Below are 24,594 nucleotides of genomic sequence, written 5' to 3'. Positions count from 1 at the left end.
CAATCAGTAAATTAGACAAGCCAAGAAATAGTGGTGTAAGGCACTTCACCACGTGGAGGAAACCACTGTATTAACAAAAGGTCTAAATGACGAAAAGGTGTCCCTTTCCCCAGGCCTGGGGCTGGGGAGGACAGAGGCATTTGCTGCTTTTCACGGTAAGTACGTCCCATACTTAAAAACAAATTATGTGCACATGTCCTGGATATAAACTTTAACTCTTTTTCATCGTTATAAAGTATGCAACACAAGGAAAGATTCTAATGATCTCCCACCAAGGGAAGATGAAGGTTATAGAATAGTATGCCTAGTTAGATCCCTTTTTTTTGTGTGTGTGGGAAAAATATAAACAGAAAAAAAAAAAAAATCCAGAAGGATGAACCACACAGGGTGCTGAAAACTGGTATCCCTGGTGGGAGTATAGGTGATTTTCTTTTCCTTTTTCCTTCTCATTTTTTGGATTCTACAACAAGCCGGTTCCTCTTGTGTAATGGGAAAGAAATAGAAGAAAAAGAAAGAAACACGCATACCTATCCAACCAGGGTACCGTTTGTGCTTCGAGTGACTCATGGATTTGAAGAGAAATTATTCTAAAAATTCTAAGCAGCTGATAAGAAAAGAAGAACAGGCAGAACTCAGCCACCCTGCCCAAGCTCAGGTGTCTCCTAACTGGCCAGTCGGTTATGACCACGCACGCAAATATCGTCTCGTGAAGCTGAGTAAGCAAAAAATGCAACATGCCAACAAAGCAGTTGTGAAGATGGCTTCACGTGCTTTCACGTGGTGAGTGTTTTTACATACCCCCGGCCTGGCTCCACAAAGGGCAAGAAAATAAAGAAAAGGACACAGTGAAACAGAAACACTCAAATCAGGAGTAGGGAGAACACACACATCTGAAGAAAACATCTAAGCCAGAAAGTAAGGGCATAGTCACATAAGCAGGTCCTGAGAGATCTTCACAACAGCTACTAGGGATGGGGTGCCCATTTAAGGCTGAGCCTCCTGGTGGCCAGGGAGAAAAGGGAAATGAAGTTACCTTGTTCTCACTATCCAAGAGGAGGTACACATAGCAGCCTTTCTGGAGAAACTAAGCTTTCTGCCTCACCACTAATGCTAAAGGAAACCCTCAGGTGGGACGTTCCAGCAAAGCTCATGGGACATGGGATGGATAGCAGCCCGCCAGCAAACGGGATGACGGAGTTCCCAAGGCTGCTCCTCACAATGGCTCCTGGTGAGGGAAGGTGATGACACAAGGTGGCCAGTGCAGGAACGTGTGTGGCTCTGCAGCTAGGAGTCTTGTCATACAGCAGAGTCTAAACTGGGGCGGCACTGGGAATTCATGGGGTAAGTCCTGCCTCACGTCTGGTGTCCAAACTCTGGCACTGAGACCGCAGGACAGCTATGGTCCGGAGAGGTCAGGGCCTCTCTTTGAACTCTTAAGTCCAGAATCGCCTGAGACTCTAGGTTTTTTGCCTCAAACGCCCAACTCCTCATCACTTACCAGCACTCTACACACTGGGAGACCCAAAGAAAGTTTCTAGTCCTAATCCCCCAGTTCTCCCAACCATGAAATTTCCAAACGCAACAGGGTCCAATCATGCGGCTTGTATTGTGCGGTGATGAGCCTTTAGGAGCCTGACATTTCCACGCTCTGCTCCTAGGAAGTCACGCCGGTAAAGGGACCCCTCCCACTGGCCAGCAGAGGCCTGCTCCCACTCCCAGGAGGGTGCAAAGTCGCCCAGGTCTGACCTCCAGGTCCAGACCTGCCCCAGAGGTGCTGCCGCCACTGACCTGGGATGGCCTGAGAACGTGCATTTACGAATTGACTCCCAAAGACCATGAAGGATACCACGTAGGTCCCCTGTCAGGCGGCGTAGGCGGCCTGACCTTTAGCGGTCCCCTACGTTTCATGGGGATAACAAAGAAAATACAACCCCCAGCGGTCTCACGAGGAGTCAGAGAGTCGAGGGCAAACATCTTCCACGTCCCCTTCATGGTTTTCTGAAAGCAAGGGCTGGCTCAAATTTGCCAACGCTTATCTGCCCTCCCAGGAGGCTCGTTTCCCGCGGGCGGGGCCTGGAAGTCTAGGCAGGAGGCTGTACTTGGAATCCATCCAGAAACAGAGACACCAAAGGTCAGAGATAAGGTTGCCGTCCAGGTGGCAGCTCGGCCCCGCTCCGGCCTGGAAGGGAGAGGAAATCTGCCAAGGGTCACGTAGACAGAGCGCAGCCAGGTTGGAAGGACAGCCAGGGCGCCAGCTGCTCGAGGATCCGCCGGGCTGCACCTCCAGTCATGTGGGGAACACGGTCATGGAAATGGCAGACAGAAAATGCCTTGACATGTGGGTGAGGGGCCCCCTATACTATCCATTCCCCTTCTGGGCATTCTCCTCCTTCGTCCCCCGCCCTGAGCCTCTCACACTCAAAGCCATGGCGTCCTGAAGGCCTTGCTTTCTGACGACCTCCCACTTGCCCTGTGGACTTCGCCAGGGCTAGTCAGTGGGGCTGCCTCCCCAGCTGGGAGCCTCGACGAGACAGAGATGAAGAGGACAGACTCAGGGGCGCCTGGGTGTCTCAGTCAGTTAAGCGCCCAACTACGGCTCAGGTCATGATCTCACGGTTTGTGGTTTTAAGCCCCACGTCAGGCCCTGTACTTCCAGCTCGGAGCCTGGAGTCTGCTTCCGCTTCTGGGTCTCCCTGTCTCTGCCCCTCCCCTGCTTGTGCTCTTTCTCTCTTGAAAATAAAACGCTGGGGGGCCGGTTATATTATGAAGGCCAGATTCTTGCCACAAATAGTGTAGTTTTAGCTACAGACTAAAGTCTGCTCTAGTATTAGTAAGGGATATTATTTTAATTTAGGAAAAAAAAATTAAAAAGAGAAAAATAAATAAATAAAACATTTCTGGGGCTCCTGGGCGGCTCAGTCAGTTGAGCGTCCGACTTCGGCTCAGGTCACGATCTCATGGTTCACGGGTTCGAGCCCCATGTCGGGCTCTGTGCTGACAGCTCAGAGCCTGGAGCCTCCTTCGGATTCTGTGTCTCCCTCTCTCTCTGCCCCTCCCCTGCTCACACTCTGTCGCTCTCAAAAATAAAGAAAAACTTTTTTTTTTAATTGAAAAAAGAAAAAAAAAAAGTACAGACTCAGGACTCAGAGACCTGGGTGCCAATACTGCCCCTGTCACATAGGAGCCACCTGCCACCAGGACAAGCCACTTAACATCTTGGAGCCTCACTTTCCTTATCTGGAAAATGGGGATAATAACCCCTTTCCTCATAGGGTTGTTATGAAAAGAAAGGAGACCGTGTGTGTAAATAACAGACATAATAACCCACGTCTACTGAGAGCTTTACTCAGAACAGCCCTGCACACGTTAGCTGAGTGTTGGCACGGCGTCTGGCACGCGATCAACACCTGAGTGGGTCAAAACCAGAATCCAAAAGCCCTGCAGGAAAATCCAGCCCAGCAAGAGCTGCCAGAGGAGCAGGGCTGTTTGGAAGAGTTGGGCCTCCCTCGTCCTCGAGGGTAAAAACAACTCACATGGGGTGGTTTCTAACCTAGGTCTGTCGCAGTCACTTGGGGGTCTCACCAGGGACCAAGGGCTCTGTAACCGGACCGGTGTATGTGTTGCATGCATGAGCTGGTTCCCGCCTAGGTGCCTGGGGTCACCTCCAGAGTCACCGCACAGACGTCTGTCTGTGTGGGCCCTGCCTGGGCTTGCCTGTGTGCATGTGTGTGTGCGTGTGTCTGCACACCCGACCACAAGGCTTGTCTGTGCTTGTGTGTTCGCTCCGGGCTGCTTTTGGTGTAGAGGTGACTGGCAGGGTGTTTGTGTTCTCCTTTCCCTGGAAGCCTTAACCATACCTCAGGGTCAGCCTTAGCTTCCAGGCTGTTCTCTGTGTGGCAAAGAGAGCGTCCCGTGTGCTCTCCTCGGCTGCCTGTGCTGCTCAGACATCTTCTGCGTCCTCTACCCAGCGGGCTAGTCCAGGACGTAGAAAGCTGGGCTGCCTGAGGCTGTGGCCGGTCTCCCCGGACAGGGTGAAACCTCTCCATCCACCCCGGGCAGGCCCGAGCTGGTGGCTTCTCCAGGACTCCGGGAAGGTAGGATGCTGGAGAGGGCACGCTGGACGGGGCCTGAGGGAACTACCTGCAGGGTCCCCGCTCCCCTACCCCTGGGGCTCTCAGCAGGAAGTGATGCTGGAACGACTCAGCCCCCAGCCTCAGCTAGAGTTTCTTCCCTTCCCTGTGACTCAGCCGGAAGCCTGGAGCTCTCTGAGGTGAGACGGGAACAGGGTTCGGCCCCGTCCCCACCTCCCCACCCAGTCCAGCCAGCGAGCTGCAGCAAGGCCATGACTCAGAGCACCACCCTGTCTTTCTCTCCATGGTGGCTCCTGGCACCACAGCTGACGCTGACCTGGCCCTAACATCCTGCCCTCCACAGGCCCCGGCAGGATCAGGCCAGGGGACACCAGCTTCTCTGTGGAGTCAAGAGCCGGGAAGGCGCCCCCCCCCCCCCCCGCCCCAGTGCAGGGAGGTGGCTGGCTGCCCCTCAGCTCGAGTCACAAAGTCCCCAGAAAGGGGTCCGGGCTCCGGGCAAGTCTCCGAGGGCCTCCTAAGAGGCTCTGCTGGAGCATCTCCTCCCCAAGACGTCACACTGGACCCTTGGACCCGGTTCCAGTTGTACCCGCGGGGGCACCACCCCTAGGGCGGGAGCGCTGACTCTGCAGCAAACTGGGGCACGTCCAACGCCCTGGATGCACATCCTCCCTCCCTCCCTCCACACCGCCCGGTGCTGTGCCAGGGCTGCCTGATGGACTGGAAATGGAGGGCCCAACCGCTGTCACCAGGCCAGTGCCAGGGCAGAGTCCCCAACCAGGGAAGGATTACTCTCAGCAGGGGAAGAGGTATTGTGTGCCAAAAGCTCTCCTCATGCTGAGGAACTAAGAAAGAGGTAAGAAGTCAAGGGAACCCAGCCTAGAAGCATCCCATGTCCCTGGGGCAGGCACTTAGGGAAGCCCACTTCCCAGATGTCCACTGCTGTGGCTTCAAGCGAGTAAGCCAAGAGCTCCTGCCAGAATCACCAGGTGGCCCCTAGCCCCTCACAGTCGACCCCCCCCCCCCCCGCCGCACCCCCCTTGGACCCATCTAGCCACCAGAGCCCTCACCCAGGACCTGTCTGAGCTGCCATCACCTGGGGAGCTTGACCTCCGCCAGGACCAAGGTCAGCTCCTCCAGGCCTGGGCTCAGGGACCGGCTCTTCTGGAACACCCCTCTCTCCTGACTGCTCCAGGGTCCGCCTTCCTCCTTCTGAAGAAGCTGGGACCACCAGGTACAGACAGCCTCAATCTCCCACTGCCGCCCCATCTCCTCAGAGGCCATGTCCTGTGTCATCAGCCTCTCTGCCTCTCAGAAAGCAGATTTTTTTCCTTCAATATCCCTCCTAAAAATTTTTGTGCCTCCCTCCTCCCTGTCGCGGCCAAACTCCTGAAGGGAAGAGCTACCCAGTGCTCACCTCCCACTCACCCCTTGACTGGGAGCCAGGCCTCAACCAGCTCCACGCTCGCCAGGGCCCAGTCATCACCTCACTGCCAAACCTCAGACACTGAGGGGGCACGGCCTCGGCAGCCCCCTGGCCTCACGGAGGTCCCCTGTTCCCCTGGTGTCAGCCACACCGGCCTCAAGGGTCACTTCCTGTCTCCCTCACACTCCTTCTGGGTATCCAAGAGCTAATTTCCTGGAGCACCTACTAGGCATTTCAGACGGATCAGTGCATGAGATCCTGGCAAGGCTGTTGTGACGTCGGTCTCACCACCTGTGGCTTTCAGATGAGGGTTACAAGTGATGTGACTGGCCCGCGGTCAGCCGGTCACAAAGAGTGTGGAGCTGGGATTTGAACCTGGGCTAGCAGCTCTAGTGTTTGTGTTCTTAACCTCCCTTCAGCCCCTCCAGGGTTTCCTCTTGAATGTTCCTGTTCCCTGGGGTCTGCCCTTGGCCTCTAGGTCACACAACCACACCCATCGCTTCAACAACCCGGACGCTGGCAACCCCCAAATCTCTCCACCCAGGGCAGATCTTCTTCCAACACGCCAGAGCCTGCTGTGTGGGAGCCCCGCCGTGGGCACCGTCCACCACTGCCCCCTTCCAGACGCACACTTGGGCCTGGCGTCTTGTATCTCTGTGGGCATCACTCACTCAGGGGAAACCCGGGCAGGTTCCTTCCTCCCTCTCCCATGGACATCTGATCCATAATCGAATCCTGCCCATTTTGACTCCTCAATATTTTCCAAATCTATCCCCCTTATGATCCTTGCTCCCATGGTCCTGGACCAGGCCACCACCCTTTCCCACCCAGGACACAGCAGCCCAGCCTCCATGCTGCAGCCAGAGGTCTCTCTGGGAACTGTCACTGTCCTGTATAAAACCCTCAGCTGTGCCCCACTGTCCAAGCCCCTAATCACCAGCCCTCACCACGTCTCCTTCCCCTGCTGCAACTCAAGGTCCTGTGTCTCCTCTCTCAGCCAGCCCCACCGCCTGGAATGTCCTTCCTTCTCACCAACTCCTTCTCTTCCTGCGAGACTCAGCCGGGTTTCACCTCCTCTGGGAGGCCTTCCCGAATCCCCCGCTGGGCGAGGGCCCCTTCTCTGTGCCCATCATTTCCTCTTCCCACCTCTCAAGGCTCCACCGGTCACATCGTTTGCTGATGGGCTTTCTGTGCCGGTCTCCTCCACCAAGTTGAGAGCTTCCTGAGGCTCAGGACGGTCTTAGTCATATTTGTATCATCTGTCCAGGCAGGTAAGGCCCAAGCTGTTCAATGAACATGCGACTGAACAAATGACTGACAGAATGCTAAGATCCGATTCAGGGTACTCTGGTCCAGGGAAAGGCCCTAGATTCAAAGAGGGCAGCCTAGAGGTCCTGAAGCCTCTCGCTCACAGGAGTGCTGTCTGCGAAGCACTTGCCCCTGCTCTGCCCCCTCCCCAAAGCACTGACCACTCAGTCCTGCAAGCTCAGGGCCCGGACAGAAGTGTGGCGGCTGAAAAGTGCCACAGGGAAACAAGAGAGAGGTCACAAGGGCTGCATAGGGAGCCTCGATGCCCACGTGGGAGCTCTGACTTTCATCACTGACCAGCTGTGCAATCCGAACAGGGACCCGCCGTCTCTGACAGGGAGCCCTCACCGCGGCTGCTGCAAAGACCACATAAATGCAGCACGTAGAAGTGCCGAGCCCTGCTCCCAGGTTAGGGGGTCACAGTCAGGACTGACCCTACCCGTGCCCCCAGCTCTTCCTACCGTCTTCCTTCCTCCCCACCCCTGCTCTGACTAAACACCCAGCACTCTGGCCACCTCAGACGCCCACTGATGCAGGAAAGAGGGGACGAGGGCAGGTGGGGCTGCAGCCGCCTGGAGGCAGGAGTCCCTCTGACCAGGTGGCTCCAGCTCAGCCCCGGGTGCATTTCGCTAACTGGAATGCAGGCCCAGCCTTGCCAGATCTTCAGAAGAGCTGGAAAATTGGATTTTTACTTAAAATGTCCTGAGCTTTAAAGATCAGCACTAATTAAAATTTCCTACAACACTTGGAGGCCAAAGAAAATCTATCTCCAGGCTGGCTCTGGCCTGCTGCCCCCCGCCCCCCACCAGTTTCCAAACCTGTGTCTCAGATGTTTGCCCCCCCCCCCCCCCATCTCCTGCACACAACATTCCTGGCCAGGTGTGCTAAGCAGGCTGTACTTACTTGCAACTGTGGCCACGCCATCAGGGGCTCAGCCCGGCCCCTTGCTCCCATCCAGGGAGTGACCTCAATATATCTCTTTACCAGATGGAAATACATAACCTATCAATTATTCCAGGGCTGAGCCTGGGCCATTTTGCTGCTTTTGTACACTTCACAACTGAAATACGAGGTGCTGTTCTAATGGAGAGAATGTGGTTCTCGAGTCAGAGAGCTGTGGCCCAAGGCTTGACCCCAAACCTTTCTAGATGCGTGACCCTGACGATGTGAGTTGGCTTCTCCAGGCCTCAATCCCCTCATACGTGCGAGATGGAACATTACCACCTCCAGAGCCCGGCACACAGCGGGTGCTCCGTCCTGGGAGCGTTCCTCAGTGGATGAACAAGGCAGGCCAGGAAAGAGGGGGGCTCATTTGGCCCCTGTTCAAGAGTTATGATAACATGAGGGGTTTCTGTCTACCACCCCCACTGAAAAGCCCTCACCACGGGCCGCCAACCTCTCCGGACCCTACTAAATGTCAAAATGGTCTTTTCAGAGGACCCATGAGTCAGACCGGAGAGATCCCATGGAGAACAGGTCAGATTCCAGGGGGGCAGAGCCACATGCCTTGGACAAAATACTTCACCTCTCGGAACCTCAGCTGTCTTATGTTATAAATAGGGATAACATCACCTATTGTGTAGGTGACACAAGAGGACTAAAAGCCCGGTGCCCACAGTAGCTCTATACTTATTACCCTCCACGTTCCTCTAGGCACTAAACTCTGCAGCATACACACGAGGACGCCAGCTGTGCCACCGGAGGGTGGGGGGTGGTCCTGCCCCATACTGTGGACATGGTCACATAGGAGTGGCAGCTAGAAGATGACCAGGGAGACTGCACAGGGCTAGGCAGAGAAAACGCTTGCCTGTGGCTTTGAGAATGGCCGGAGATGGAGCGGAGCCTTTACGGGACCTCGGGCGTCTGTCCCAAGACAGCTACCACAGTGTAAGCCACGCTCCATCCTGGACAGAGGGGGGCCCGGCCGGGAGGACAGAATGCAAGGAGGAGGGGTGGGGAGGGCTGGGGAGGGTCCGGAAGAAGCTCCTCTACCCACCAACCCCAGGGAGGGCCCCATCAGAGGCCTCTCGGCCAATCCTGAGATCCTGGGCACCCATGGCGGTGTGGGGGTCGGGCCACGGCCTCTAAGAAGGGGACAAAGGAAAAGAGTGATTGACAACCTAACCCGAGTCCAGCCTTTTCTCCAGGCTCTGCGTCATCCTGCCTCCCTTGTGTGGAGGATGAACGTGCAGGTGTCTCCAGATGTGCCCCCAAAGTTGTGCAAGCTTAGAGTTTTGCTGGGCTGGCATACAGGCATTGCAACACTCTGCTGAATGTGGGTTATGCACAGGGCAGTGTGGAAGCGGTGAGGGGCAGGGGGCAGGGAAAGGTGCGGTCCGGCCCCAGGCAGGGGAGGTGCTTGGGGCAAAGAAGAATTTCAAAGAGCTGAACCAAGACACTTGAAAAGTGCACCCAATTCAGCAGGAACCCCCCGGCCCCACACCAGAGGGTAGGATCTGCACTATCCCATCCCCTGGCGAGGATCTGCGTGTAGGCCGAGCGCGGGGTCAACCAAATTGATGCAAATAACCTCACCAAGCAAGGCAGGCAGGGAATTTCCACCAGAGAAGAGAGGCCGCTACCTTCTTACCGGGGACACAGCACGTGCCAGGCATGGTGCCAAACGCTTTCCACACGTTATTTCACGGAATCCTCCCAGAGCCCCGTGAGGAGGGTCCTGCCGTTACTCCCAGCCTGCCCCAGGTGGTGCAGTGAGGAGCCAGGCCAGGCTTCGAGGCCGGGCTATTAGCGCCCATAGTTGCAGCTCTTTCCACTTGGCTCTGAAGGGCCATGAACACGCCAGGCCACAGGCCACAGCTGAAGACAAACGCTCATCAAGGAGGGAGACCGGTAACCGGCTGGCAGGACTCTGATAGCAGCCTGCACCGGGGGGTCCGCTCCAGGGTCAGAGGGCAAATGACTGATCTGCGCCAATGCCCAGTTCCTCAGCTCAATGGCGTTTTGTTGAGCGCCGTCTGCAGGCCTGTGGCTTTATTTATTTCCAATCTGGTTTGGAAACACTGTGTCCAGAGCTTTCCAGACAGGCACTTCTGGGGCAGGAGGAAATTAATAACTCCTTTTAATTGCCCAAAGAAGGGAACTCAGTAAGACTCGTGTGAGCCAAAGGAGAAGGTTTGCTTTGTTCCTTTCCACATGGCCAGGCTGCACTGGCCTTGCAGCTCACACACTGGGGCCATCATTTCCACTCAGCATCTCTCCTCTTCCGAGCCTTCGGTCTTGGAACTCCAAACCGCAGTTTCCAGCGCAAGAGAACCAAAATTCCACACCCTCCTCTGAAGCATTCCTTCCACAGAGACAAGTAACTTCCTCTTAAGGCCTCTCTGCTCGTCCAGCTGGCCCTGGAGCCCCCGGTCCTCCTCCCCCTCCTGACCACTGGATGAGACCACAAATGGGGGATCCCCTCCTTGACAGTCCCAGGAATCCGCTGTAGATCAACCGTAATGAGGGTTCCGTCATCAACTGGATGCTCCACTTCTGGAGATTTTGTTCCAAACCATAGACATAGCCCACTGTCTCTAGGCATCTGGGCCCTCGGGAGCGTGGGTGGGAATTCAGCAGGAGAGGGCAGGTAGCAGGGGAAGGGGGTGCGGTCTCTGCTTCCATGCCTGTCTCCCGGTTCCGTGCAGGAGTCCCCATGGTCACCATGGGCCTACCCAGGACAGGCACACCGCCAGGAACATCTAACAAGCCCCGGGGGATGAGGCAGGAAACTGCCTACGGCCATGCTCAGAGGGGGAGTCCGTTCAGTCACCGGGCCATTCCTCTCTGGGGCTTCCATCCCGGGTCGGGTATCAGGGGCCAGGAGGACGTCTAGGGAGGCCAGCGCTCCGAGCTGTGGTGCACATCGGTGAAGTGTGGATGTGTGCTCACAAATTCAGGTGTAGAGGTGCTGCTAACCTATTCCAGGGCTTTGGAGGGGGGCTAGAAAAAGAGGTCCCCTCGGGCAGACCCAGCCTCAAGAACACAGCAGGACGTCTTTTTCTCTAGGATCCGCAGCTTGGAGAGCAGAGTATCGACTGCATATCTAGGCCCTCTGAACTTCTCACGGGGGCACCTTTGTGCGGTGCGTCTGCGCCAGTCCTAACAGGTGAACCTGCGTCTCAGTCCCCTGGGAGTTCGGACTTTAACATACGGGTGTGGGGGGGGGGGAAGGTGGGTGACACAGACATTCCAGACCGGAGCACCGAGTGACCTGCGTAGGGGGTGCTGGTATGTGACAGGAGCCTGGCAACAGTCAGATTTGTGGAAGTGGCTCAGGGCTGGGAGCTACGTGGGTAACAACCACCAAGTGTTCTAGCTGCTCTTCAGACGCAGATTCTCTCGGTTCCCACTCAGAGCTCACCGATCCTGCCTCTTAGTTATCCTCTGAGCGGTCCCCGTCCAGTTCCAGAGCTGGACACCAGACCTGCTGCAGTTGATATGACTCTGTGAGCTAGCTCAGGGCCATAAGCGGAGTCCATCAGAGTATTTGTTCTAAGGGTAAAGGCAATTGGGGCCATAACCCAAAGTGGCAAGGCCGTAGGCCTGGGTCCGGATACACCTGTTTATCCTCACTTAACGAGACAGAGCACCCAAGGGACTGTGGTCAAACTAACAAACCAGCGCCGCCCCCACCGCAGGCAGTCACCTGCCTCTGTGCAGCGTGTACAAGAATGAAACCTGTGCTTAACACTTGACAATAACAACGACTAACACTTACTGAGCGGTTTCTATGTACCAAGCCCTGTCCTGAGGACTTTTCAAACATAAACGTATTTAAACCTCACGACTGTGAGGTACGTGCTTTATTATTATCCCATTTTAAAGATGAGGAAATCAAGGCCCAGAAAGGTTCAGTAGCTTGCTCAAGGTCATATGGTTACTAAATGGCCGAGAAGAATTTGAACCCAAGCTATCTCCTGGATACCATCTTGCAACGTTTCAGACAGGGTTACTGAAGGCCAGGAGACCCTGACTTAACCTAAGTGCTGACTCTGGTACTCTTCCCTTTTGTACACAGAATGTTTTCAGGGGTGGGGATGCCGTAAAGAGAAGAAAGTCTGGTACGCTTCCAATCTGTAACCTCTGATTTACATGCCTTTTATTCAAATTCTTCCAATGTGACAACAAGTTAAAGGGCTTAGAGAAACAACATTTACTGAGCCCCTATAAACCTTGTGCCCACAGAACTCACCTAGTATTATGAAATCTCCAAGATAACCTTGCAAGGTACCTACGACTGTGCCCATTTTGCAGATGACATAACCCGAGCACAGGAATAAGGGAATTATTTGGCCAATAGTAGAAATGAACTTAGAATCCAGGTCCCTCTGATTTCAAAGAGGAGTTGGAGAAGCATAGCCAAGGGGGTAAGAGGGAACAGCCATGGCTGGAAAGGGAGGGGGCCACTGACGCAGGCGTGAGCACCAGGTGTGAGACCCCACCAATGAGGATGGTACTCCCAGAGCACTCCAAGGAGGAGTCTCTCCCTGGATTTGGGTATCTCAGAGCTGACCCCATCCCTGGGGTCGCTCCCAGGCCCCCGGAAGGGTTCCCACCCTATTGGGGGCCGGGACTGCGCGGGTAGGCCAGGGTGAAAGGCTGGGAGTGGGGAAGGGACTCCCGTCCCGCCGCAGCTCAGGAGTCCTGCTGCGACTTGCTGGGAATACCAGAACCCCAGTGTTTATGGGGCGGCAAGTACGGCCCCCTCCACCCCGCGACGCCCTCGGGGGCGGCCCAGCGGCTGGCTCTGGTCAGCATCAAAGACAAGCAGATGGGCAGGCGGACCAGCGGGTAGCCAGCACCGGGCGAGGGGGGGGCGGGGAGCGAAAGGGTTGGCGGGGGGGGGGGGGGGGCGACACCGCCGAAAAGGGCGCCCTACCAAGGGGCGAGCTGGGACAACAGAGCTGGAGAAAGACCCCCTCCCCGCCCACCAAAAGGGAAGAAAGGGGCCCGCGGCCCCACAGCTGCCCTCTCTGCTCTCTCCCTCCCCGCAGCGCTCAGAAAGGAGGAGGGGTCGTAATGGACCCCAAGCCTCCGACAGGCCCCCTCCTCCCTCCCTCCTTTGTCACGGCAGCCTCCGCACGGGCACCTCCCGGCCGCCTCCCCTCCCTCCGACCCCAGCCCGCGCCCCCGTGGGGTAGCCCCAGCGCTCACCCAGCGGCAGGCTGATCCGAGGGACGAGCGCCCGAGTCGGCGGCGGCGGCGGCAGCAGCAGCAGCAGCAGAAGCAGCAGCGGCGGCCAGGGCGGCAGCGCTCTCCGCTGGGCGGGCGGTCGGCTCCCCCGGCCCATCGCGGCGCTCCGGACAGCGGGGAGCAACGGCGTCCTCGGGGCTCCGGCTCAGGTGGCTCGACTTGACTCGCGGGTGGCGGCCCCGCCCCGCCGTAGACTGCCCGGGTCTCTCGACCTGGGCGGGGAGCTGCGGTCACGTGGGCCGCCAGCCCCCTCCCCCCCCACCCGGCCCCCCCCCGGACGGAGCCAGCCCCCGAGCGGAGGGAGGGGCCGAAGGAGGAAGTCGGGCGCCCGGCCCGGCCTCTCCCGCTCCGCTCCCGGCCCAACCCGCCCCGCCTCCCTCCTCCCACCTCTCACCTCCCACCTCCCCGTTCCCTCCTCCCTCCCGGCGCGGGAGGCCCGAGCGGCGGCCGCGTGCTGCTCCCTGCTCTGTGCGCCCCGAGAGCTTGCTCCGCGCGCGTGCGCGCGCGGAGCAGAGCGGACCCCTCGGTCCCACCCGGCCCCCGCCCCGCGGGCCCTGCCGCCGCCGCCCCACCCCCTTCCGGCTTTTCCACGACCCCCTGAGCGCGTGGGGCTGGGAAAACGCGTGGGTCTCTCCCTGGGCGCCTCCCGAGGGTCGAGCCTTGGTCTCTCCTCACCCCCCACCCCCGCGCTAGTGCTCCTAGCACCCACTTGCCCGTGACCAAAGGAATCGGCCGAGCTCGTGCTGATGACCAGGCTGGTTGCTTCCGAGTCTAATTTCTGCACCGGTCAACCCACCTGGGGTCTAGGCAGGGCGGTCACTACAGGCTCAGCGCCCGCTCTGGGCACCCTGCGCGGCCATCCACGCCTAGGATTCTGCCCACACGAAGCCGCATCTCGGATGGGGGGGGGGGGGGGGCGAGGCAAGATTAGCCTAAGGGGGGTAACGGGGTATAAGGTAGTGCCAGGGGCGTCTGAGCTCTTCCACAGCCCGCCCGTTGCCTGGGAGGGGAAAAGACTCCCTCAGACTGGAGTGGAATCCTACAGGCACCCACTTGGAAGAGGCAAGGTCCACCCACCCGCAATCCTCCTGGCTCCTAACATCCTCAGGGATGGAGCTTAGTTCTGCCAGGACCAGGGCTGTCAAGCTGCAGACTGGACCTCCCAGTGGGTCCTGGAATCAATTTAAGGGGTCCCTATTAGCATCAAAAAAGAAGCGGATGGGGCACCTAGGTGGCTCAGCTTTAATTTCTGACTCTTGATCTCAGCTCAGGTTTAGATCTCAGGGTCCTGAGTTCCAGCCCTCTTTTGGGCTCCAGCGGGGGGAAGGGGGGTGAAGAAAAGCAAATATGGAAATGCAATGATGAGGGAAGGGATAAGAAGGTGTGGGGAAACGTGTTTCACCTTTTCCTAAATGTGCACAGGATCACAGTAAAATGGAATTCTTCCTGTACTTCAGGTCAAAGGGAGTTTGAAAACCTCCGCCAGGCTGGTCATTTCCAGGGCAGTGGTGCAGGTTTCTCCAGGAATTAGCTGGAAAGTTCCTCTTCACCCCCCGCCAAAACTAGCTTCCTCAGAGCCACCAGCTTTTGCTCTCAGCCCACCCCCAGGGCTCACCGCACCCTCTCCCACAGGGTGGCTGTCAGGAGATGGGCACAGTACTCACACAGCACCAGGTCTCCTCTCAAAGGCAGCCCTTCCTCATGCTCCGTGATTTCTGTACCTCCCATCATCCCGACACCCTTCTGTGGACATGGTCCAGGCTAACAGCACCCCTTTATAAAGGGGCTTCCAGCACTGGACACAGAATTCCACACGGGGCGTGGACAGCACCTACCACTCGGGGCTCTAGCATTGCCCAAGCCTTGGACACTTCACCTCTATTAATGGTGTCCGTCTGTCTGTAGCCAGTTATGTTATGTCCAAGCTTCTATCTGCAGCCACGACCTCTGTCCTGAACTCCAGATGGCCTCAACGTGTCTACGGGGCTGTCTTGTCTGACAGGCATCTCATATCCAGCATGTCCTACACTAAGCTCCTGACCTCTCCCCTCCCCCTCCCCAAACGGGCCCCTCCTGTATGAGCTTTCTCCATCTCATTTAAATTTTTTTATATTTATTTTTGAGAGACAGAGACAGAGCACAAGTGGGGAAAGGGTAGAGAGAGAGGGAGACATAGAATCCCAAGCAGGCTCCAGGCTCTGAGCCATCAGCAAAGAGCCCAACGCAGGGCTCGAACTCACGAACCATAAAATCATGACCTGAGCTGAAGTCGGACGCTCAGCCGACTGAGCCACCCAGGCACCCCTCTCCATCTCATTTAAAGGAACTCCATCTTCAAGCTGCTCAGGTTAAAAACCTTAAACTACTTTCTTTCCTCTGGTTCCTCACACTTGACCCCCTAGCAAGTCCATAATCTGACCATTTACCACCTCCCCAGGGGGTGGGGGGGTTGCAGTCAGCACCCTCTTTCTCTTGGATACTCTGAGGTCCTCCTAATGGCTGCCTCTGCTTCCACCCTGGTTCCCCTGCAACCTGTTCTCAACTCAGCAACGAGAGTGAGTCTTTCGAAACCACAGTCAGGTCATGGCACTCCTCTGCTCGACACCCTCCAGTGAGTCCCCGTCTCGCTCAGACGAAAAGCCCAAGACTTAACAGTGGTCTCCAAGGCCGTGTGTCATCCTCACCCCCACCTCTCCACCATCTACGCCAGGCCCGCCCCCAGGCCAAGCACTCAGGGTAGGACCTTGGCCCTGGCTACTCCCTCTGCCTGGAACACTCTTCCCCCAGACAGCCAGTGACTGAGTCCCTTGCTTCCTTCACATCTTTGTTCAAAGATCACCTTCTTGGAAGAATCTGAACTTCTCCCCAGATTCCCTTGACCCTGAGATTTTTTTTTCCAAAGCGCTGATCACTCTTGTTTAGTGTTGCCTCATTGTCTGGAATCCTCAGCTGCCCCCACTCCCCAGCACCAAGAATGTTGCCTGAGGAAGGCAGCGGTTTTGCTTATTGAGCTAGTAATTAACTAACACGGCCCAAGCAGTGCCGCGCATATGGGAGACCCTCAGTAAGTCATGTGGCTACATGAATGAATGAATGAATATGACCTAAGAGTCACAGAATACTGCTGGCTCATGTCAACGAACCACCAGAGCTACTTTTTTGATATCAACTTTGCTCTAGTAAAGAGTTCCCCCCAAACCTCAAATTACGCAATTTAACATTTTCAACCTAAGCACAGGACTTCATATGGATCTCCTTTAATTGTTTAAAAAAATTTTTTTAAGGTTTATTTATTTTTGAGAGAGAGAGAGAGAGAGAGACAAGAGTGTGAACAGGGCAGGGGCAGAGAGAAAGGGGGAGACACGGAATCTGAAGCAGGCTCCAGGCTCCGAGCCGTCAGCACAGAGCCCGACGTGGGGCTCAAACTCACGAACCGGGAGATCATGACCTGAGCTGAAGTTGGATGCTTAACCGACTGAGTCACCCAGGCGCCTCTCCTTTAATTTTTTTTTAAAGTTTGTTTATTTATTTATTTAGAGAGAGAGCACGAGCAGGGGAGGGACCGAGAGAGAAGGAGAGAGAAAGAGAATCCCAAGCAGTCTCTACACTGTTGGCGCAGAGCCTGATGGAGGGCTCGAACTCAGGAAGTGCAAGATCACGACCTGAGCCAGACGCTGAGCCAGACGACCGAGCCACCCAGGCGACCCACATTGATCTCTTTGAATCTACTGGTTCTGGTCCAGATTTCTTCCTATTGAGGTCATCTTGAGCATTAATTCTGTTATCACACATTTGGCTTCTCTTTTCAGTTCGGAATCATCTGTAAATTTGATAATAACTTCTTAGCCTTTATTCAAGTCATTGATAAAAAATATTGGGTGTCGTGATGCCTGGCTGGCTCATTTGGTGGAACATGAGGTTCTTGATCTTGGGGTTGTAAGTTCAACCCCCATGCTGGGTGTAGACATTACTTAAAAATAAAATCTTAAAAAAATATGTTGGGTGAGCAATCCTAGCACCCAGCTCCTGGTTCCTAAATAACACTCATTTATAAAAGGTACCGGGACTCCTTGGGGAAATGAATGGGAAAGTACAAGGGACATTTCGTTGGGCTAGAAAGCAAGGAAGTTATTAAAGATTAATGGGATAGCGTCAAAAAAACTTTGACCCCGCTTGATGACTAAACTTGAGATAATCTGAAAATCAAAAAGCATACTGAAGTAATGGGTTCTAATGCATCAAAAGAAAACAATCCATTAGTCCACAATGAAACTGAGGAAAACACACAGAGAGAAAAAGAAAGGAAGCTTGTCTTTACAAAGGAATGTTAGCTGATGAAGAAGAATAGACTTCAGAAAAATCTTGATTCAAGCGAAGGTAATCAATGGATGCTAAGCCATCGGGTGGAAGATTGTTAGGAAACCGCGGGTTAACAAGGTCTCAAAGTCTGTCGTAACAGCGACTTTACTAATTACGGAAGGGAAATCGGATCTCTGAGGGACAGCACTGGCTGCCACCATCCTAACCAAGCGGTCTAAAGTAGCATCACCAGTAAGGCGACTAGCTGACACAGTTTCCCCCCCAGCATGATGCGGTAAGACATGCAAAACATTAGCAGTCCTCGGAGCACATCGGTCAATGCTGATACACTGATGATACATCCAGCATCTACATTCTAGGTTGGACTCTTCCAAAAGGTCAGTCTGGGGACACCTGGGGGGCTCAGTTGGTTGAGCTTCCGACTTTGGCTCAGGTCATGATCCCATGGTTCATGAGTTCCAGCCCTGCGGCTGTCAGTTAGTTCAGTGCCTGCTTCAGATCCTCTGTCCCCTTCTCTCTCTGCCCCTCCCCCGCTCATGCTCGCTCACACACACGCACTCTCTCTCTCTCAAAAATAAACCTTAAAAAATTTTTTTAGGGGCACCTAGGTGGCTCAGTCGGTTAAGCGTCCAACTTCGGCTCAGGTCATGATCTCATGGTTCGTGGGTTCGAGCCCCGCGTCGGACTCTGTGCTGACAGCTCAGAGCCTGAAGCCTGCTTCAGATCCTCTTTCCCCCCTCTCTCTGCCCCTCCCTTGCTTGTGCTCTGTCTCTCTCAAAATAAACTTAAAAAGGTTTTGGGGCGCCTGGGTGGCGCAGTTGGTTAAGCGTCCGACTTCAGCCAGGTCACGATCTCGCGGTCCGTGAGTTCGAGCCCCGCGTCAGGGTCTGGGCTGATGGCTTGGAGCCTGGAGCCTGTTTCCGATTCTGTGTCTCCCTCTCTCTCTGCCCCTCCCCCGTTCATGCTCTGTCTCTCTCTGTCCCCCCCCAAAAAAAATAAACGTTGAAAAAAAAATAAAAAAAATAAAAAAAAAATAAACTTAAAAAGGTTTTAAAAATAACGTCAATCTGGTGAAAGACAAAAAAGACAAGGGGACTATTTTAGATAAAGAAACTAACAAGACATGGGAATGCAAACTGGTGCAGCCCCTCTGGAAAACAGTATGGAGGTTCCTCAAAAAATGAAAAATAGAACTATTCTATGACCCAGCAATTGCACTACTAGGAATTTATCCAAAGGATAAAAAAATGCTGATTCAAAGGGGTACATGCACCCCAATGTTTATAGCAGTGCTATCAACAATAGCCCAAGAGGGGCGCCTGGGTGGCTCAGTCAGTTAAGCATCCAACTTCGGCCCAGGTCACGATCTCGCAGTCCGTGAGTTCGAGCCCTGCGTCGGGCTCTGGGCTGATGGCTCAGAGCCTGGAGCCTGCTTCTGATTCCATCTCCCTCTCTCTCTGCCCCTCCCCCATTCATGCTCTGTCTCTCTGTCTCAAAAATAAATAAACGTTAAAACAAAAAATTAAAAACAAAAACAAACAAAAAAACAGCAATAGCCCAAGTATGGAAAGAGCCCAAATGTCCAACAACTGATGAACGGATAAAGACGTGGTATATATACAATGGAACACTACTCGGTGATGAAAAAGAATGAGATCCTGCCATTTGCAACAACATGGATGGAACTGGAGGATATAATGCTAAGTGAAATTAGTCAGTTCAGAGAAAGACAAAAATCACTCATGTGAGGACTTTAAGAGACAAAACAGATGAACATAAGGGAAGGGAAGCAAAAGTAATATACAAACAGGGAGGGGGACAAAACAGAAGAGACTCATAAATACGAAGAACAAACTGAGGGTTACTGGAGGGGTCCTGGGAGGGGGGGATGGGCTAAATGGGGAAGGGGCACTAAGGAATCTACTCCTGAAATCACTGTTGTACTTTAGGCTCACTAATTTGGATGTAAATTAAGACAAATAAAAAATTAAATAATAATAAAAAAAAAGAAACTAACAAGGCATGATAATCACATGAAATATGTGAAACTGATGGGATCTTGAAAGAGAAAAACAGAACGCCAAACAGAATCGGGAAAATGTTACAAAGCACCGTGTGTCAGATATTATGGCACTAGTGGTCACTTTCTTAGGGATGATAAAGGCATTGTGGTTTCAGGAGAATATTATCATCCTCCAGAAAGGCCTGCTGAGGTTTTGTAGAGGTAAAGTGTCATGATGTCTGCAACCTACTTTCACATGATTCAGCAAAAATAAGTGTGCTGTGTGTGTATGGGTGGGTGTTAGAAACGGTGTGGCTGCAACTGTCACAAAGTTTTAACCATTAATATAGAAAAGTTACAGGTGTGGGGCGCCTGGGCGGCTCAGTCAGTCAAGCATCTGACTCTTGATTTCAGCTCAGGTCATGATCTCACAGTTTGGGAGGTCGAGCCCCATGTCAGACTTTGTGCTGACAGTGCAGAGCTTGTTTGGGATTCTCTCTCTCCCTCTCTCTCTGTCCTTCCCCCCGGAGTGCTCCCACACATGCTCGCTCTCTCACTCTCTCTCTCAAAATAAATAAATTAAAAGAAAAGAAAAGAAAAGAAAGGTTACAGGTGTTTGTGTATTAGTGTTTTGGAAGTTTTGGGGGTGGGTGGGAACTGGGTAAGATGGGGCCAAAAGCAGAGCCCAGCGCCACTACAAACCTCTATCAGGGTGAAACTGATCAACATCCTTTGAGGGCTGAACAAAGAGCTGTGTCCTAAGTGCCCTCCTTAGCCCCCACTTCTCCGTAGTATCCACAAGAGTATTATGAAAAAAAATTGCAAGAAATCTTGTTGACATCAAGGTACCAACTACCTTGGCGCAGCATTTCCTTCTACCGTCTGCCTACCATTCTAACCCAGAACGGGGCCTGGGCAGCGGCACGTGCTCAGTTGGTATTTGTTGAGTGCCCAAATCCCCGTGTCAACTAGCTCCCCAATGGCAGCAAGGCTGGTTTGCCCTAGTGTCTTGGCAACACAAGGGTTGTCTGCCTGTTCTGCTCATCCCCGAGGAGAGGAGGCAGGGGCTAACGAGGCCTCGCCGGGTGGTTAATTATGCCCTGCTCACGGCTGCCGAAATGCTTCAAGTACGTCTTATGCCAACTGGGTGGCAAGCCTCTTGGGGAGAGTGACCAGTCTTGTCTTTGGAACCCCCACCGCCTAGCACGGCGCTCTGGTAGGGCTGACAAAATGAGGGGCCCAACTTTGGCCCGGAGATGTGTCCTCCAATCCACACCCCACCCTCGGCTCTCGTGGGCTTCCCTGTCTTCCGTCAGCGTGCTAATTTGTTCTCCCCAGGCTGGAAAAAAACAGGAGGACGATGGACTGAGAAAAACCTCATTTGAGCTGACTTCCTGTGGGCTCAAGAGTGGTTCCCAAGCCAACGCTGTGTCTCCTGCTCCCCTATGCCACTCTTGGACGTAGGCAAGTCTTTCTCGGCCAGTACATCAGTGTTTATAAAGAGCTCAGGGGCGGCTTGGAAAGACAGCATAAAAAGAGAGAAGAGAAAAGCAATGCTTCTGTGTAGGCCCCCCCCACCCCTGCCCACTGCCAGCAAGATGAAGTTGTCAAGCCTGGACCTCTCTTTCCCCATCCACACTCACACAGCCCTGGCCCTTCCTCTTCCCATCCTGACCCTGGTCCCTTCTCTCTGCTTCTGTGTTTCTCCCACCCTCTCAATCTCTCCCTTTCTCGCCCACTCTCTAGCACACAGACACACACACACATACACGAGAAGGACAAAAATGCACAAATGAAAGGTAAACTGTGCATGGGAATACACACAAAGGGGCCAAACAAAACTCCTCTATGGTGAGAGATGTTCGGACAAGGGGGCACGTGCCTAGTATAGGCAGACGAGGAAACTTTAGGGATGACCCAAATATTCTCTGTCTCAAGCTGGGTGCCGGTATCCTAAGTGTGTACAAATGTTAAAATGTTTTGAGTTGTACACTTAAGATGTGTGTGTTTTCCTGTATGTAAGTTCATATCTTACACCTGTTCTCATGGGGGAAAAAATCACAAAGAGGCCAAAAGGTTAAACAAAACAACTGGGGGGGGGGGGGGCACCTGGGTGGCTCAGTCGGGTTAAGCGTCCAACGCTTGATTCTGGCTTAGGTCATCATCTCACAGTCATGAGATCAAGCCCTGAGCTGGGCTCCACACTGGGCATAGAGCCTGCTTAAGAGTGAGTCTCTCTCTCTCTCTCTCTCTCTCTCTCTCTCTCTCCCCCTCTCTCAGAAAAACCCCAAGTCACCTGTAGGATCAAGTGGGGGAAGAACAAAGTGAGAAGAGCGACAGAAGAGGGAGAAAATGAAGAGAAATAAGAAAGGCTACAAGAGAAGGAGGAAATAAAGGGAAGCCCGGGTAAAAACACAAAGCGAACGAACCCAGGTGCCCACCGCCTCTCTAACCCGCTCAGCACAGAGGGAAACGGCAGGGGCCGCAGGCACAGGGCAAGCGCTGGCAGTGGGGTGGTCAGCCCAGGGCACAGCCGGCTTCCCCAGCAATCACTGTTCATTAATCATCTACCGGTACGGCGCCTGCGCAGGTGCAGGCGGTCCATGACCTCGGGCACCGACGTCTCCCGCCGGGGCCCCCACCCCCGCCCCCACCGCGGCCAGGCCCGCCTGCTCTCATTCCCACCCAGGGCAACCTTGCTTTCCAGCTCCCACAATTCTACCCCGGGAGTCACTGCTTTGTTTGCTGGCCACGGGGAGGGGCCTCCCGCCAAGCCCAGTGGAGCCTGAACCCAGAGGTCCCATCCGCCCCTCCCGGAGCGGCACCGCGCTCCGCCCCGTCCTGGGTTCCGCTGGCAGGCCGCCCGGCCAGGCCTCACAGCCACGCACTGGCTGCGGCCCAGCTCCCCGGGGCCTTGGCCCCCCGCCACCAGCCCCTCGTAGCCCTGGGCCCTCCTCTCGTGCCAACCTGCAGCTGCAGCTTCCCCTCCCCCCACCCCTGCCGGGGCTGGGCACCTCCCCGGGGGCTGGGCAGCGGTTCAGCTGCGGCATCAATACGTTTGGATGAGGAAGCGACACCAGCCGGCACACCCTGCGTGTGCTTTCAAATCTGCCAACGACTCCAGCTCCTGGGGGCTGGGAGCGTCCTCCGGGGGCCGCAGCCCCTGCGGCTGAGGCCACTCACAGGGTGGGCGCCAACACTGCCTTCGGATCCCCTAGGCAGCCTTTAACCAGAGTCTGGCAAAAAATGCCGGTGGGCCCGTGGCCGTTCCCCGCTCTAGTCGGACCCCTCCACCGGTGCCTGGGTCTCTCTGGCTCCGGTTAAGTGCTAGAACCCAGTGGCCAAGCACGCCAGCTCTTCTGTCCCAAGGAGAATCTCGGCCCCACCCGTTACCCTGTGGGCTGTGGGCACGGCCACACCCCACGCCGACGTCTCTGCACCTCGGCTTCCTCCTCTGTGAGACGGGAGCACTAATAGAACCTCAGGGGGCTCGGCGGGAGAGCGAGCACACGGAGTGACCGGCAGTGCGGCACTCGGTGAATAATCTGCGAACACAGCCAGGCCTCTTATGGGGGCAGCTCGCCTCGCTCTACCTGAAAGTTGGCACGACCTCGGTCACTTTTAACCACCTTATGTGCCCAGGCCCGAGGACCCCCTTTCTGGCCTCTCCCATGGGGCTCAGCTGCCTCCTGCAAGCCCAGAGCCGAGGCTGCACCTCTCGAAGGGGGAAGGAACTGGCCCGCCCAGCCCAGGCCCCGGCCGCGCCGGCTGTGGCAAAAAGCCTGCCACCCGCTCCGGTGCCAGCCCCGCTGGGGCCTGTTGGGGCCTGAGTCGGCCACTCCCTGGGAGGGGATCCCCTGCCTCACAGGGCTGTGGTGCAACCAGCAGGGCTCAACCTGTCCCAGTCCTGACACGGTAGAACATGAAGTTGCCACTGTCGCTGCCCTGCCCCAGACAAGTTCAGGAGGGGCTGTGTGCCTGTGCCTGCGGGCCTGCTCACACAGGGGGCCCGGAGGGCCTGGGGGACGCTTGGTACCTGCCACCCGGAAGGGGCACAGGGACCCTCCTTCTCTGAAACCACTGTGGCCACTCATAGGTGGGAGGTAGATGTTCTAAAGATCTAGGGAAGTCTGGTTTCCAGTTTGACTCGTCAGGCCTGGGGCCCCTCCCTTCCCCAGATCCCAAGAAGTCAGGAATCCATTTCCCCATTTGCAACCAAGTTCTTCCTCCTTGAATCCCACTCTGGGCTCCAGACTCCTGGCCACCGGCCCACGAAGGGAGAGAACGGCCCGGGCCAGCGCCCTTCCTCCACCCCAGGGAACTAACCTCCTTTCCAGAAGCCTAAGGCTCTCCCTTCCCAAAGATGAGGGGTTCTTTGACCCCTGTGGTCTCCCGGTCGCCTCAGGTCACCCAGTTATCCCCCAGAGAGACGACCTTGCTCTTGGTTCCCGTGCTTCCTGCAGGGTGGACCGAGGCAGGCAAGCCCACCAGGGTGATGCGGGATGGACCCGTGGCTTCCACGGATTACCTGCAGTTCCAAAGGCCGAACCATTGCCCTGCTTTGCCCGGGGGGAGGGAGGTGGACCCACCCACCACACCCTAAAGCAGTGGTGTCAGGAGACAGCATCACAGAAAGCAAAGATCCGCGCTTGGACAGTTATCTTGCATACCAGTCACCCGGCCCATGACCCCGGCAAAACCACTGATGCATTGTGAGTAAGCCCTGGGCTGGAGTACGCTATGAGGCTCCCAGGGGGCCCAGCTTGTCCCAAGCAGAGGAGGGCTTCTGAGGGCCCTGGGCCTGGGGCCTGGACCACCCAGCTGCGTAGGCATTGCCCCAGCTCCCCCAGCTGTGCTTTCCACAGGGACCCCATAAACCCCCTGAATGAGAACAAGACCCACCTTGATCTTCCCAGGAGCTTGTTCTATAAGTGTTGCCTTAGTTCTTTCATTACAGCCTATGAGCAGCAGAGCGGGGGGCCCCTTAACCCCAAGGGTGGGCTTCAGGGAGCTGAGAACCCCAACAATGAAACGCTGTTTCTGGTGAGAGGGATCAGAGCTTTCCTCTGATTTTAAAAAGATCGCTATTCCCTTGGGGCACCTGTGTGGCTCAGCTGGTTGAGCCTCCGACTCTTGATTTTGACTCAGGTCATGATCCCAGGGTCGTGGGATCGAGCTCGGTGCTGGGCTCTGCCCAGAGCATGGAGCCTGCTTAAGGTTCTCTCTCTCTCTCTGTCCCTATCCCCTGCTTATAT

General features: G+C 55.3%; 1 protein-coding gene across 2 annotated transcripts in view; it reads right to left on the bottom strand.

Moving 5' to 3' along the window:
* Positions 1-24,594, bottom strand: part of SEMA4B (semaphorin 4B) — a 40,119-nt gene that overhangs the window by 13,079 nt on the left and 2,446 nt on the right. Inside the window, exons 1-2 of one of the 2 annotated variants that reach the window (XM_086711574.1) lie at positions 13,814-15,075; positions 12,979-13,229 (exon numbers count right to left, since the gene is read on the bottom strand). In XM_086711574.1, the coding sequence (XP_086567700.1) occupies positions 12,979-13,114 (136 nt within the window). In that variant the 5' untranslated portion in view covers positions 13,115-13,229; positions 13,814-15,075. Of the gene's footprint in view, positions 1-12,978; positions 13,230-13,813; positions 15,076-24,594 lie in introns of those variants that run through there. The other variant, XM_086711573.1, reaches the window with a different exon arrangement.

The sequence above is a fragment of the Puma concolor genome, chromosome B3 (genome assembly GCF_028749965.1).
Source record: "Puma concolor isolate L17-30 chromosome B3, mPumCon1.1.hap2, whole genome shotgun sequence".
Taxonomy (NCBI): Eukaryota; Metazoa; Chordata; class Mammalia; order Carnivora; family Felidae; genus Puma; species Puma concolor.
Note: the sequence above shows the minus strand (reverse complement) of the source record. Positions and strands in the feature narration are given on the sequence as shown.